This window comes from Cygnus olor, chromosome 2 (assembly GCF_009769625.2).
Source record: "Cygnus olor isolate bCygOlo1 chromosome 2, bCygOlo1.pri.v2, whole genome shotgun sequence".
NCBI lineage: Eukaryota > Metazoa > Chordata > Aves > Anseriformes > Anatidae > Cygnus > Cygnus olor.
Genome location: NC_049170.1, coordinates 8,470,697 through 8,484,907, shown reverse-complemented (window position 1 = coordinate 8,484,907; position 14,211 = coordinate 8,470,697). Strand labels below are relative to the sequence as shown.

At 38.3% G+C, this 14,211-nt stretch overlaps 1 protein-coding gene across 5 annotated transcripts in view; it reads right to left on the bottom strand.

Moving 5' to 3' along the window:
- Window positions 1–14,211, bottom strand: part of DPP6 (dipeptidyl peptidase like 6) — a 554,044-nt gene that overhangs the window by 159,360 nt on the left and 380,473 nt on the right. For all 5 annotated transcript variants that reach the window (XM_040548017.1, XM_040548019.1, XM_040548016.1 and 2 more), the window contains exons 2-3: window positions 9,522–9,636; window positions 1,502–1,600 (exon numbers count right to left, since the gene is read on the bottom strand). In XM_040548017.1, the coding sequence (XP_040403951.1) occupies window positions 1,502–1,600; window positions 9,522–9,636 (214 nt within the window). The remainder of the gene's footprint in view (window positions 1–1,501; window positions 1,601–9,521; window positions 9,637–14,211) is intronic.

Sequence of the window (14,211 nt, the reverse complement as noted above, 5' to 3'; positions counted from 1 at the left end):
CCAGTATGTAAATGTAACCAGAAAAGCATGGGAAATATTGTTTTTGCACAGAAGACTGTAGTTTTGTGGAAAAAAACAAAAACAAACAAAAAAAACTTATTTCCATGAAAAGTTATATTCAGAAGGGAGAGGTTATACACAGCTCCATAGCAATACTCCATTCTCTGTTCCTGTAAAAGTTTGTTTAATTCGTCATCATTCCTTCATAGTCTAGCAAATAATAATGAAAAAAAAAATAGCTGCAAAGGTCTCAATAAAACAACTCTTCCTTCATTAAAACCATTAGGGATATCAATGCTAAAAAGGAATAGTAGACAAATAACTCTGAACTGGAGCACACCTAATATTTCCATTTACATTCTTCCCAAAGATTGGCTATGGGGAGCACTGCTCCCCCAGAGTATGCAGCCTGAAAAAGAGCTCCTGCCCACCGCAGGTGTGTTTGTGAAGGTGTGTATTGTCTGCAATTGCTTTCCTGCAATTCCATAGTTGGGGGAAGAAGCCAGAGACAGCTGTGCTGAGGGTGGCTGGGGAGCGCGTTCTTTCAGCACAACCCTTTAGCTCTCTCTCTTTTCATTACAGGTATTAGAATTGTTCCCAATGAGCATAGCAGACAATGAAAGCCAAACAAGAGGAAGGATTTGATCCAGTTCCCCATTAAATTCAGAAGAAAGACTAATAACTTCAGTGATAATCGGAGTTGGACTGGAACCTACATGAATGGCATACCACGGATCATTTTATTCCTGCCAAAGATTGTTCAGACTGCAGCAATTTCCAGTGGGAGCTAGAATCTACGTCCCCCAAACAGTTCCACTCCAGCAAACACTACGTGCATTAATTCCAGTATTATTTGGTTTTCCCCTGACTAGAAAATGCACAGCAACGTAGGACAAAAAGAGCACATGGGGTACGTGCAAGCACCAGCCCAGCTGCTGCTGGACCACTGTTTGCCAGTTGCTTAGCAACACTTCACCTCTCTGCTGGAGGAAAAAAAAAAAGAAAAAAAAAGTGTTCTCATGAGCGAAAATAAACCAGAAGATTTGTTTATGGTGAAATAATGACTATGATAGTGCTCCAACCACTTCTTCCAGCCATGTACTGTATCACCTATCAAACGCTGGGAGCTCTTTGGGACAAAGGTTGCAGCTTTCAATGTCTAGCTGTGGGATATCTCTATGGGATCTCTCTCACTGGAGATACTTAAATAAAAAATGGCAATAACAGAGCAGTGGTGTTTGCATACTTATTAAAAGGGAGGAAAACTAGAACAGAAATTTAAGGATTTAATTTTTGGGCAACCTCTTTTAGCTGCTCCCACTTGAGCAAGGGGTTGGACAAGATGATCTCCTGAGGCCCCTTCCAAGCTCAACTACTGCATGATTCTGTAATTTGAAGAGCAAAGAAAAGAACAGGGGGAATAAAGAAGAAAATAAAAAGAGGGACCCAGGGAGTGAGCCAGTGAAGGGAAGCTGCCGACACACTTTCATGCCTCACTCACCAGTTATCCATTTAGCCTCTGGGTCATGGATTTTGAAATCAGCACTAAATAGATCTTCCACTGTAATCTTCTTCTTCTGAGACAAGCTGTTATCTTCAACTGTGAAACATACAAAAACAAACTGCCATTACTTCTACTTTGAAACGTACCTAAAACTACAGCGACTCTGAGTAGTGTCATATCATGTCTCATTCAGAAGTGGTCTACAGTAAGCCTTCTGTCATTCATAAGCTCCTTTACATTGTCAGTAGTGAAAAAGAAACATCTAATAGTTCACAAACAGAAACCTCCTGGTTATTTATGCCTGGATTCAACAACTACAAGAAGACCAATGATCCAAAACACACCTTTTTGACAGAAAATGATCAAAAAAGATATAAAAAGTCATGCAAACAGACAGATATTAAAGCACTATAGAATTTTGACTATTCTTAAGAATATTAAAGCTTTTCAACATTGAATATTCTGAAACCATTAGTTTTATCAATAAAATAAAATAAAATGTAAAGTGATCTAGTTTTTAGGGCTGATATTTTTATTTTCTTTAAAACTGTCATGCAGAACCACATTTGCAAATGTATTTAGTCTTTTAAGGATTCAGACAGAATATTTTAGGAATTTGCAAAATGCTTAACTGCAGAGATATTTTTGAAAAATCTATGAGAAATACCCCTAAATCCTTTGGTGGTGCATGTCTGGCTGATACTGATTTTCATTTTTACTGAAAGGATTTGGTTTCATTTGCAAACACAATAGTAACATGGAAATGTGGTCAGCTTTTAAATTGAAGAACCAGACTGCCAATTGAAGATTCTGGAAGATCCTCTTTAATGAGCAGCCCCTTTCATTTCGTTCACTCTTCCTAGCTCTACTTTGTAGCACATTCAATTTTCTGAAAAGGAAAACCTTGCTGTACGCTTCCTCCCCTGTCCTTCACACAGGAAAATAAAGTATTGTGCAATACAAGAGCCCCTACCAACCTGCAGAGAACAATTCCATGGCAACTTCGAGACCAAAAGTGTGGTGTCATTGCAAAAAAAAACCAAAAAACGTATAGTACTGGAACTTGGGATATGGGTTGCCAAGTTTCTTGAACAAGCAATTAAATAAATCACATCCAATAGGGCTCTGAGATACAGCATGTGAGGAAATTCACCAAGTCTCTCTTTCCTGGGCACAACCTCTGTTGTGCTCTTAGACACTGCTGGAAATTTTACCATCACAGCATGCGGCATAATGTGCTTCAACACCCCATTTCTCAGGTTTCAGCCAGTGACTGCCAACAGATTTCTGTCTGCTTATATATTGTTATTAAAAGAAAATCTGTCTCATCCAGGATGCCACCAAGAGTGAACACACATAAGTCAAATTGAGTAAAATTAAGGCACAAATTTAAAAAGTTTGCCACATTTTTTTCTGCAAAAATTGTACCTTCTTATTTCCACCAACACCTCTCCACTGCGTAACAGTTCTCATAAACATAACACAGAGGCACTTGGGCCTATAACTGAAGCTTTTATGTTGAATCGATGGATCACTGAGCTTACATAAAAATAAATGTGCTTAGTATGGAAATTTCCTCAAAGAATTTTTTTTTTAGAGAAAACCTGAAATCCACAATTTTCATTTTTTTTTATTAAAATGCTCTTTTCTTTTTCCATCAACAGTTGTGTTTGTTGTTGTTGTTGTTTGTTTGTTGATTTTTTTTGTTGATGTGACAAGTAATCATTTTCTAAAGTGATTTAAAAATGATTTTGAATAGTTTGTTCCTAACATTCTTTTTTTTTTTCCTGAAAAAATATTTTAAAGGAAACCTTTCAATCAGCCTTAAGCACACCTGCTTGTAAAAATAAAACATAAGGCCACATCCTGAGTATTTCCACAGCAATATCGTTCCTCACTACAGCATCCTTATGCCTGGGGTCTGTTGGTATCACGCAGCCTTTGGTACCTTTGGTTAGAACTAAACCTGTTACACTGACTGAATGCACTGGTGATTAGAGGCAGTGGAAATAGACTCTTAGAAGCCATTTGTTAAGGGGAAAAAATTCTTCTCTACTACACTAAATCGAAGCTCCTGAGTTACCAGAGACTACTGAAAATTAACTCTGAACAATGTTTTGTTCCACCAGAAGGAGTTTCAACATATTTTTATTTTTTTTTAACTAAATTAAAAGAAATTCTTCAATTTTCATTTTTTTTTGGTTTTGTTTTGTTTTTAAATCTCATTGATTTCAATCACACTGTTTAGTTTGGATTTCAAAGTGCCAAGACATATTAATACAAGTCTTCTGCCAAATCCTTCTGTGTGACAGCACTATGCCAAGTTCTTCTGCATAATTTTATTTACTAACCTGGAAAATATAGGTCAGAAGAGCTCCAGGAAACTGTTCCAATTAGTTCCCACCACGGAGCAAGGTCCTAGCACTGGGCGCCCCAGCGAGATCTGGCAGAGCGGGATATTGGGGTGTAGCTGCTTCAGGCGCTGCTTTCCAAAAGCCATCTCAAAGAATGGGGACACACTGTTCCCCATCATGAAGACAAGGAAAGACACAGGAAAGCCTCTGTGCTGGAGCTTTGGGAAGGGGCAGGACAGGAAGCCCTTCTCATTCCCTCTTTCTGAAGAGGATGCAGATGGCCACTCCAGGGGCTGTGTGACCTCTGCACCTTCACAGCCCTTCAAACTCCTCATAAGGAACAGAAGGCAAAGGGAGAAGGAGTAAATGAAACATGCACACACATCTGCTTCCATAAGACATGTGTCTTGATAAGATTCCCTTACAGTCTCCAGCACCATATTATAATATTAGCTGCAATAGGTCCTGTACTTTACTGTGGACAACGTTAATCTCAGTCATAGAGCTGGGGAGAAAATTAATTAATTAATAAACTATCAGTCAATGACATTTTGGTGAAAAAAAAATATATATATATTTATTGACCTCTCATCTAACACAGAGTCAAGTCAGAACATTCATTAAGAATGCCTGCTCCACTCCTCTGGCCCCAATATAGACAGGTCAACCTCCTTGCCTGTTTTGTCAGGAAGCCTCAAATACCTTTGGATGCCTGCCTTTCTTTCCAATATCCCTGATACTCAGCTACAGGTCAGTGTCAGATGCTTTTCTCACACATTTCCTGGGCTACTGTGTGCTGCTAAGTCATGGATTTTTTTTTTATTTATTTTTATTTTTTAAATGTCCACCGCTTGGCAGGCCTGACCCAGCATACCAGAAGATCCCATCCCACCTCAGCATGCCATCTCAGTCCCTGGGCAGACCTGAGCCCTCTTCCACCACAGCAGAGCTCCCCGTCCCCAAAAGGCAAGTGGACAGGGCAAGAGAAACAGGCAACCTCTCTCCCTTTTGTAAAATCCTACTTTTTTATTGATTAACAATGCACATTCATACGTGACAGTTGTGGGCAAACAAATTACAGTATTACACAGCTGGCCACTGGATATTTCTTTCCTCTTGTTGAGTAGCAAAAGCCCTATTAAATTCACAAGGTGATGTATTTGGCTGTCTGACAGAGTGCTGTGAATTGATGCTATACAGTGACTATCTTCAGTACCATCTCTGTCCAAAAAAATTCTTATGAAATTTGTAAAGATTTTAACATGGGATTGAGTGTACTTTTTTTCACCTAAAGGTTATATTTGAAAGGAACAAACTTGATGTATACATCCACAAAGCTTTAAATATCAAAAGTCCTTCTTAACCTCTCTTTCCAAATAGAGGGGCCCAGAAAGTACCTTTTTCCTAAGCAAATTGTCTAATGAAATTTTGGGAGGGATTTTTTTTTTTTTTTACGCAAAACTTCTGCAGAATTGGGTCCTCTTTTCAGCTTTGATAAGTATATGTGTGCACACATGCAAATCTACAAACATTTGCACATATTTATAAAAATACACATACCCCTCTGCTAAGACAAGACCTGTATAGATGCCATATGCTGCGACAAGTGAGCAACTGTCAATTAGGAAAGTCTCAGTCTCACACTTTTATCATTTAAGTGAATAGCTTCATATTTTCAAAGGTGGGTGGAATTGCAGGACTCACACAAAAAAACCAGACTCCTTCAGCGTAGGCAATTGTGGGCATGTGGTATACTACAGTGTAATTAAATGCAAGTTTCCACCAGCTACTGCTTCTTTTAAGAATTATTCTCTAGAATATCAAGAGATATATAAAACATAGAAATGTTAAGTTTTATTAAAATTTTATAAAATAAGACCTAAGCATTTTCTAGCAATAACACATTGCTATTGGAAGTACACTGTCTACTGAATGCAAGTGCTGTTCCGAATTTAACGAGCTGATCTTACAGCAGGGTGAGTGACCTGCCTCTCAGAAACCAAAACCAGCAAGGATTTCGGCATTTCTGAAGCTGAATTCAGAGTTTAAACCTTCTTTATAGCTCTGGACTGATTTGCAAATAATCTTGAAAAGATATGTAAATCCTTTTTTCCTTATCATTAAAAGCCTTAATCAGCATCTGTTCTGCTAAACAAGCCATTCCCATTCCCCATTCTACCTCTCACTCTTGCATTTGCCAAAGACTGCCCTGACTTTCATTTTATGGGAGAAATGTCATCCTGATGATGCAAGTTATGGATCCAGATAGCCACTTTTCTTTGTCTGAGCATGGGCTGCAAGTCTGCATACTACACTATATCCCAGGCATTCCCCAAATTGCTCTCTGCAGTCATTACATGATGGTCAGCACTGGTTTTAGAGCTTCTCTGTATTGCATGACTTAGTGTTGCACTGTAAAACAGAGTTGTCCTCCAAACCAGTGGAAAAATGCTAAAAGAAGAATGGTTTTCCAGCCAGAGAGAGGGACAAGATAGGTACAAATGAGAAATGCAGAGATGAAATGCAAACATATATTTGTGCTAGCATAATGGTGTCAGGCTGGGCTCCAGTGTTATCATCAGAAGACAAACGTGAAGTAGCCTCAAGCATTCTGCTCTGCCCATGCCAAACCACATCATCCCACTTGAGAGATTCAGTAAAGACGATTTTTTTCCAGTGCCACTCTCATATTTGGCAGAAGCTCCCCACAAACATCCACAAAACTGCTTTGCCTCCTTCTTTCTCTGTCCTCCTATCCCTTCCTTGGCTCTTGGCTCAAATATAAATCACTGTATTCTCAGTTTGATTACCAAAGGATAAATATTTCTTCTTCCAGTGAACTCTTTTATGACAAGTAAATTCACATTCTGTTTCTCCATTTGGACAGGCTCCTCCATCTCTCCCTCTCCTACCTCTCTGGGAAGTGCTATCCACAGTCAGGATTAGCAATGTAAAATGTCATGTTTGCCAAGTCATCCTCAGTGTCTCACTTAGCACTGACTGCTGGGCAATGCCTGTGAAATGAGCCTTCTATCACCCTGTGCCATTGCATGTCCTTGTAACAAGCTCCAGGACCAGTGGCCCAAGAGAAGTCTGAACTCAGCTGCTGCCAAGCCACAGCAGCAACCTAAGCTATCTGATTTTACCCTTGGCAGAGTCTCACCATGAAGCAGTCTAGATCTATAATAAAAAAAGAAGCAGTACTGAGCTCAGAGTTTTTGTATTTGCATGCAGAGGACAGTTCTGAAACACCATCAAGGGAGAAAAATAAAACAAAACAAAAAAAAATCCATTTTAGTAATTTAGAAATCTCAAAAAAAAACCCAACATGAATTAAAATTTGAGCATAGAAAGTGACTTTGCACTTTCCTAAGTTTTAAACACAGAAACACAGAGACACTTTCAAAAGTGCTATTTGGAGCTCTTGCTAAAAACTTACTAATAACTGGTAAGTTATTGATTTATGTGTATACATGTGTTATGCATACATACACAAACACTGAATATCTTTGTGTATGCACATACAAATAAAATAAACACACACATACACATATGAATTTTACTTAATGCTGAATGCATGCATTTCCCATTTCCATTTCGTACTACATAACATAGAATGTCATCATAACAACACATATTTACTTGTGTTTTCCTAAGAGAAATCTACAAGGAATCAATGTTCAGTACGCCTTTTCTGGCTCAGCTTTTACTTTTACAATAGCACTGTAGTATCTATAGTCATAACAGTTATTAGTGGATTTTGTGTGTCTTTACAGAGAAAGGAGAGTAAAGTTCAGGACAAGTCCTAAATGAGGTCTATAGCAGAGCTAGGAACTGAAACCAGAGATGTTAAATCCTAAGATATTCTGACCAACCTTACAATGATATCCTTATTACAGGTGGTCTTGTAAAAGGAAAGACTTGTGACTCAGACTCTCTTTAGTACTGCATGGGTATGTTCATGCTCCACCCCATGTATCCACCTATATCTATTCCTGCTCTTCAATGAAAGCTGTACCCTCAGTCTCATCTATGCAGTGAGAGTCATTGTCAGCTTCTTGAAGACCACAAGTATGGGCTTAGCAATTTATGCTTCAGCATTCATTTTTGAAAAGTCCATAACTACACTTCCGTAAAAGAGGAGGTAACATTTCCATGCCTTATGGATAAGGGACAATTTCATCACTGCAAATAAGTGTTGCTTAATGTGAATACAGACCACAGACCATGGCCAAAAATGTCTCAGAGATGAACTGCTATGTCCAAAGGTGTTAATCTGAACCCTAGCAAAAGTAATTTAAAGAATGATTCTTAAGTAAGTTTAACCTTAATTAATTTAATTACTTAATTACTCTGGCATGACCATGTACTACCTGCATTTGCATTGAAAAATTCAGGATAGCATGAAATAAACCGAACATGGCATGACATTAAATAACCAAAAGGACATCGTACTGATTGTTTCACTTATTTTCCAGTTAACTTTGTGAAGTCCTGTATTTCTTGATTTATCACTCTCTCCAGACTATTTTACAGCAGGACTGTTGAATAGGAATTGTGTCAGGAAAGATAGGCTAAATCTGCTGCACTACATGTCAGTTCACATGCTATGAGCTCCAAGAAATTTCTGCCCCATAACTCTAATCTCATTTTTCTATTTCACCACCTTGTAGTCTTCCATTTCCTATGGTTTTATTTCTCCCATGTTGCCTCTTCCCTCTTCTTTGTGCTTCCATGTACTCATCCAAGGAGGAAACCCTTTTCTTCTCCTTTACATCCCTCTACAGGGGACCTTCTGCCTTCTTCTCTGTTTTGTAGCTCCTAACCCTTTCTGACACTGAATTCTATGTCTTTTCTCTCATTCATTTGTCTTTTCATATTCAAATCACAAGCTTCTTGGAGCCACAAAAGTACATTATCTCTTCTGTTTAAATAGCCATGGAAATTTAGAGGGCTGTATAAATATGTAATAATCAATAATCACAATGATATCACACTAAAATTCAAGCCTAGAACTACAGTAGCTACTGTAAGAGAAGTAACTTACAAAAGTTACATGTGCAGAACTTTGCTGAAGCTTTGAAACAGGACCATCTGGAAGAATCTCTTATTGGGAAGTGACTAATCATTTGATGTAGTTAAGTGCTATCCAGCACATACCAATCTGGAATTACTTTGTAAAGCTGGACCACTGCTGTCTGACATAAAAATCAATATAGTTGAATGAGGAGGGATTTAGTTGCCTAAATATAGCATTTAATACCACTATAGATGCTCTAGGATATGTTACCCAACTGGTGGCTGCAGCTCCATATCGGCATGGACTTCACAAAGTCCCATGACCTAACTGATTGGCTTACCTGACCCATATAGATGTCTCAGGTACCCTGTCCATCTAAAATGACACTTGCCATCAATGTTTAGGAAACCAAGCTTCACCCTGGTACCTTCAGCTCAGTGGTCTTGATCTTTGAATCAAAATGTAAAACTTTAAAGCAATCTGCTTAAGAATGGTCTCCAACTCAGCATCCCATCAAGCTAAAGAGCAGGACGGATGAATCTTTTGATGTTGATTTTGCAGTCAGCTTGCAAACCCTTTACCCTTGGAAGTGCAAAATTACAGAAGAAAAACAGAATGAAAGTGACTTAAAGGTTATAAATACCTGGTGTCAGGAGTATAACAGAGGTGACAATCAAGGAGCAGATAACGAGAATAACAAGTAATGCAATCGCAATTCCTTTCCAGTTTCTTTGTGGAGGATTACTCCCCACCAGCTCCTAGAAATATCAAAGGAAAGTAAACATTTAGAAAAGGCACTGAGACAAGGAGAAAAACAGCAGAATCTAAACAGCAAGGTATTCCTGCAGAACCACACCATGCGGCCGTGGTGGGGCAGGCAGGTAGGCCAAGTACAGTCATGACACTCTAATACATTATGGTATTAAATTCCTCCTAAATCAGATTAAGTGATAAGTGCAGTGCACCCCTTGGATGTTCAGCAGTGTAACCCACGCTTCCCACTGCCTCCTTGCATACTGGCACTGACTGCCCACACCAACACTCAGCTCACTTAAAGGCTAATTTCCTACCTCCCCTCATTAAGTTTGAATAAAGAGCTTTCCAGTAACTTTCAAGATACTTTTATAATAAGATACTGGAGAGGAATACAGGAAGATAAATAATTCACAGGGGCATATAAAGAGATAAAGTATCAGTGAGGATATTCCCATGGTGACCTTTTTTGCCTTCCCAGAAAACATCATATCCACTCAATACACCTTGCATTCATTCCCATGTTGGTAAGTCTAAGGACATGAAGATGGATTTAATGTCTAGCATATCCATTATATTTAATCATGCCCTTTAGTCTTTACAATAAAAGTTCCATCACTACTCATTGACTAGCTTTGACTTCACTATGGTTAAACCATATGTTCTGTCTAGGATGTAGACAGCACCTCTGTTCTCGAGACAGAGATTTTTATGAAGTGCTGTGTTCACATTCACAAAATCTTAAATATTTATTGCACTTTATCCCTTTCATGTTTTTTTCTTTTTTTTTCTTTTCTTTTTTTTTCTTTTTTCTTTTTTTCTGGATTTCCTTTATCACTGTACACTGAATGTGAATTTATGCATGAATTGAAGCAGACACAGGAACTGTATGAATTATCCGTGCTCTCCACTTTCCTGGAAGGATGACTTCCCTCCAGAGATCAAACCTCACAGCCAGAACAACCCTCAATGCTTCTCCTCCACATTGACCTCACTGATTTAGGAGTTTTGCTTCATTTACTAAATTATTAGGGATGGTGGGTCTAATGCAGACCTGCTGATACTTCTTTAAAGTTTCTTTTGTTGTTGTTGTTGTTCCTTTTTTCTTAAAAACAAACAAAAAAATAGGAAGACATAAAGCCTTATAATAGAGCAAGTGTTTCTGTAATCCAGAGAACCTATTTAACTTGCTCTAATTTATGTTTATTTATTTATTATTTTCTGTAATGTGGCAAAATTACCTGAACAGAGGTCAGGGAAACCTCATATGTTTGATTTCAGGAGATGCAGGAAGATATTTTTTTCATACTTTTTTCATATCAAGAATCCATTTTACAGAAAAATATAATGTTGAAACCCTCTTCTTATACATTTGGGGATCTATCCATTACAAAACCTGCAATGGAGAGCCAGGCTTGAACCATTAGACATCTGAGGTGGCACCTGTGTTCATTAATTATTCTAGTTCTGGAATGGGCTTCCTTCTAGCAAAGAGATGCAGAGGTTAGTATCCCATCCTCTTTGTTTTCCCCATAGTTGTACTTGGCTTTGTATTTGAAATGAAAAATAACTAGAAGGAACGAATCTATAAACAAATATGAAAAGTAGGTCAAGAGCCTTGAGAAATATAATTTTTCCATCAAGCAAACAATATAAATACTTGCATTTTTATAGCATTTTCAACTTAGACACTTTTAGAAATATTAATTAATGTAAGCTTAGAACACCTTTGTTAGGAAAATATTACAGTCCCCCTTTTTCAGGTGGTGCAAATCAGGCTCAAAAGAAAGTCTGTGACTGTCCCAGCATCACATGCAAATCAGAAATAAAGCCAGGGAAAGAATCCAGGTCTTATTCGTAAGTGGCAGAAATATGTTTCTTTCCACAGCAGGGCACAATGGAACCTAACGGGATGACAGGAGAAATGGGGAGAAGCAGCTGAAGAGCCACATTGCTTCTGCCCAGCCACTGCCAAACCCTGACAGTGTATGAAGGACAAACAGGCAGAGGTAAGACACAGGCAACACTGCAGGGCTGATGGAAACACCCGTATTCCTGAAAATAAACTTCCCCCCAAGCAGTCAAAAGTTTTAAAATTGACAAAAATAATTTGGGAGGTTTTCAATAAGCTTGAATTAGATCAACAATCTCAGATACAGTTCAAAAATAAAACCTTGCATTCTGTGAGATTTCCCATGCTCTCACACATGCTTAAGCTTTCAGTACATCAATATTTCCATTGAATCTGCTATCGTATCATAACCCCATTAATTCTTTAGTCATCCAATCAATACTGGAACAAACTCGCAATAACAAAGACTGGAGATTTCTAATATGTCAAGAGGAGGAAAAGTATTCATAAACAACACTTTGGGTTTTAATGCACTGCAAGGAAGCAGAAAGGAAAGTTTCATTTTGCTTTCAAAATTCTGTCAGAAAGTTTTCCTTGATAAAAAGCAAGGAGAGATAAATGGCATTTCAAAGAAAGGTAAACATCTTTATTCAGCACAGGCTCGGACAACAGCTTTATTGTTCTCAGCCGTTTGAAGTCTCTTTTGATGGAATCACTTGCAGGAAATCCGCACGCACACCGTATCATATACACTAGCACCCATGGCTTAGGTCTTTCCTACCTGTATTTCTGTTAATTCCGGAGGGATGCTGCTGCACCACTATGACCAGCCTTCATCTCCAAGAGATTACAGCCTCGCCACTGATCGCTGATAACCTCGGCAGCAAGCTCCCACCCCTTAAAAAGAAATTCCTCCATACAGATATCAGCTGCCTGTTCACATTGCTCAGGAAAGCCTCAGTGCTGGCTCCAGAAGTCAGGAAGGTGTTTAATTAAGCCCTTGGCAGATACAGATTCAAGTACATAAATAACACTCTTGAAGTGACACCTCAGAGGGTTTGTTTCCAGTGTGCAGCACAAAGGCATAATTTGCTCATTCCTGAAAGATCCTAGTGTGCAGATGTAAATACAGAGATCTGAACCCAACAGCAGGTACCCCTTGTGAACCATAGCTGTTAATCCTAAAGATACCTTTAATACCTTTAATGCCAAAATCTGAGCATATTTCACAAGTGAAAATAAACCAAGCATGCACAATTTCTGCTCTGATGAAATGATTCTGAAATGATTCAGTGTAAAAAGAACATTAAAATGAAGTCAGTTGTTTGTGGGAGTCACCTGCCCTCTGCGTCTCATGAAGAGCTAGCACAAAGCCTGCACGATATCTGCAAGCGAGCTAAAGCCCTTTATCCTCTTTTTTCTCCTTTTTCCCTTTGCAGTTTCTTTTTTTTTTTTTTTTTTTTTTTTTTTTTTTTTCCCACCGCCCTTCTCTTACATAAAACCTTAATTGTTTCTGGATTAGGAAAGTAAAACAGATGTTACCACAGGTTTTAAAACAAGCACCCTTCATTGATGCTGCATATTACAAACTGTAAATGTTATCGCTTTCGTATTCATTTATGATTGAAAAATAACGCTACCCACCTGTGAAGTTGACTTTGAAGCCATAAATCCAGACATCTATGGTATTTTAAGACTCTAAAACATGGATCTGTGGCGACATATTTTCTTGCCTGTGAAAGAATCACTGCACTGACATGTTATGGATGAAAGCTGGATGTGCTCCAATCCAAGATGTCAACAACATTATTTCTGGCATATTTATTTGAAACCTGCCAAAAAGTCTGTCTGCATGGTGGCCATATTACAATAATATACCAGTTTTTTGAAACAAAAACTCAGTCAAAACTGGTTTTGTTAGTTTGTTATTTATTTTTATTTATTTATTTTTAATGTTATGTCAGCATAGTTAAATGGAAGAAAAACAATACAGATATCAGTCGTCAATCATTGGTATTATTTAATAAAAGCTACATATCCTAGACCAATATTTCTGAAGTACCAACAGTGGGCAGGTCATGGTTGGCCTCTTAGTCCTTTTCAACACAGAAATGCCACTTCTACATTTCAAGAAAGGGGACTGAGTGTATATCCTATGTGGTATTATACACTTACAGACTATACAGGATACATAAAACGATCTACATCTGCTGGAAATCTCCCAGTGGCATTGCTAGTCACGCAGATAGGAAAATGAGCTCTTCTCTCAGTTATGCCAGTGTAAATCAGAAAGAAGAATAAATAAATAAAATATGAATGGTATGAAACAAAAACAGGTGCAAGATCTTTGATTGGCTTGAGAAATGGGGTTTACAGCAGTGCCTTTGTATGGTTTCTATATCTGCCATTTTTGCAAGCTCTGCTTCTTGAATTTTTGATTTTCTTCTAAATTTGAGCTAAATAACCTGGGTATGACCTGAAGTGCTACACTGAGACCTACTAAACAAAAAAATATTCCAGCAAGCCTGTCAACACATAGTTAATCGAGGAATATGTATTCTACTTCAGCTTGTGCTACCTCATTCTGAATTAAAACTTGTGCCTGATGACATAGCATGATGAGTGCAATGTCTCCAGCTAGTCAGCTCACCAATTTCCAGCCATGGCCCTGAATAAACGCATTGCTCAGCAGTTAAGGTACAGGACCACTGGTGTCCCTGGCAATAAC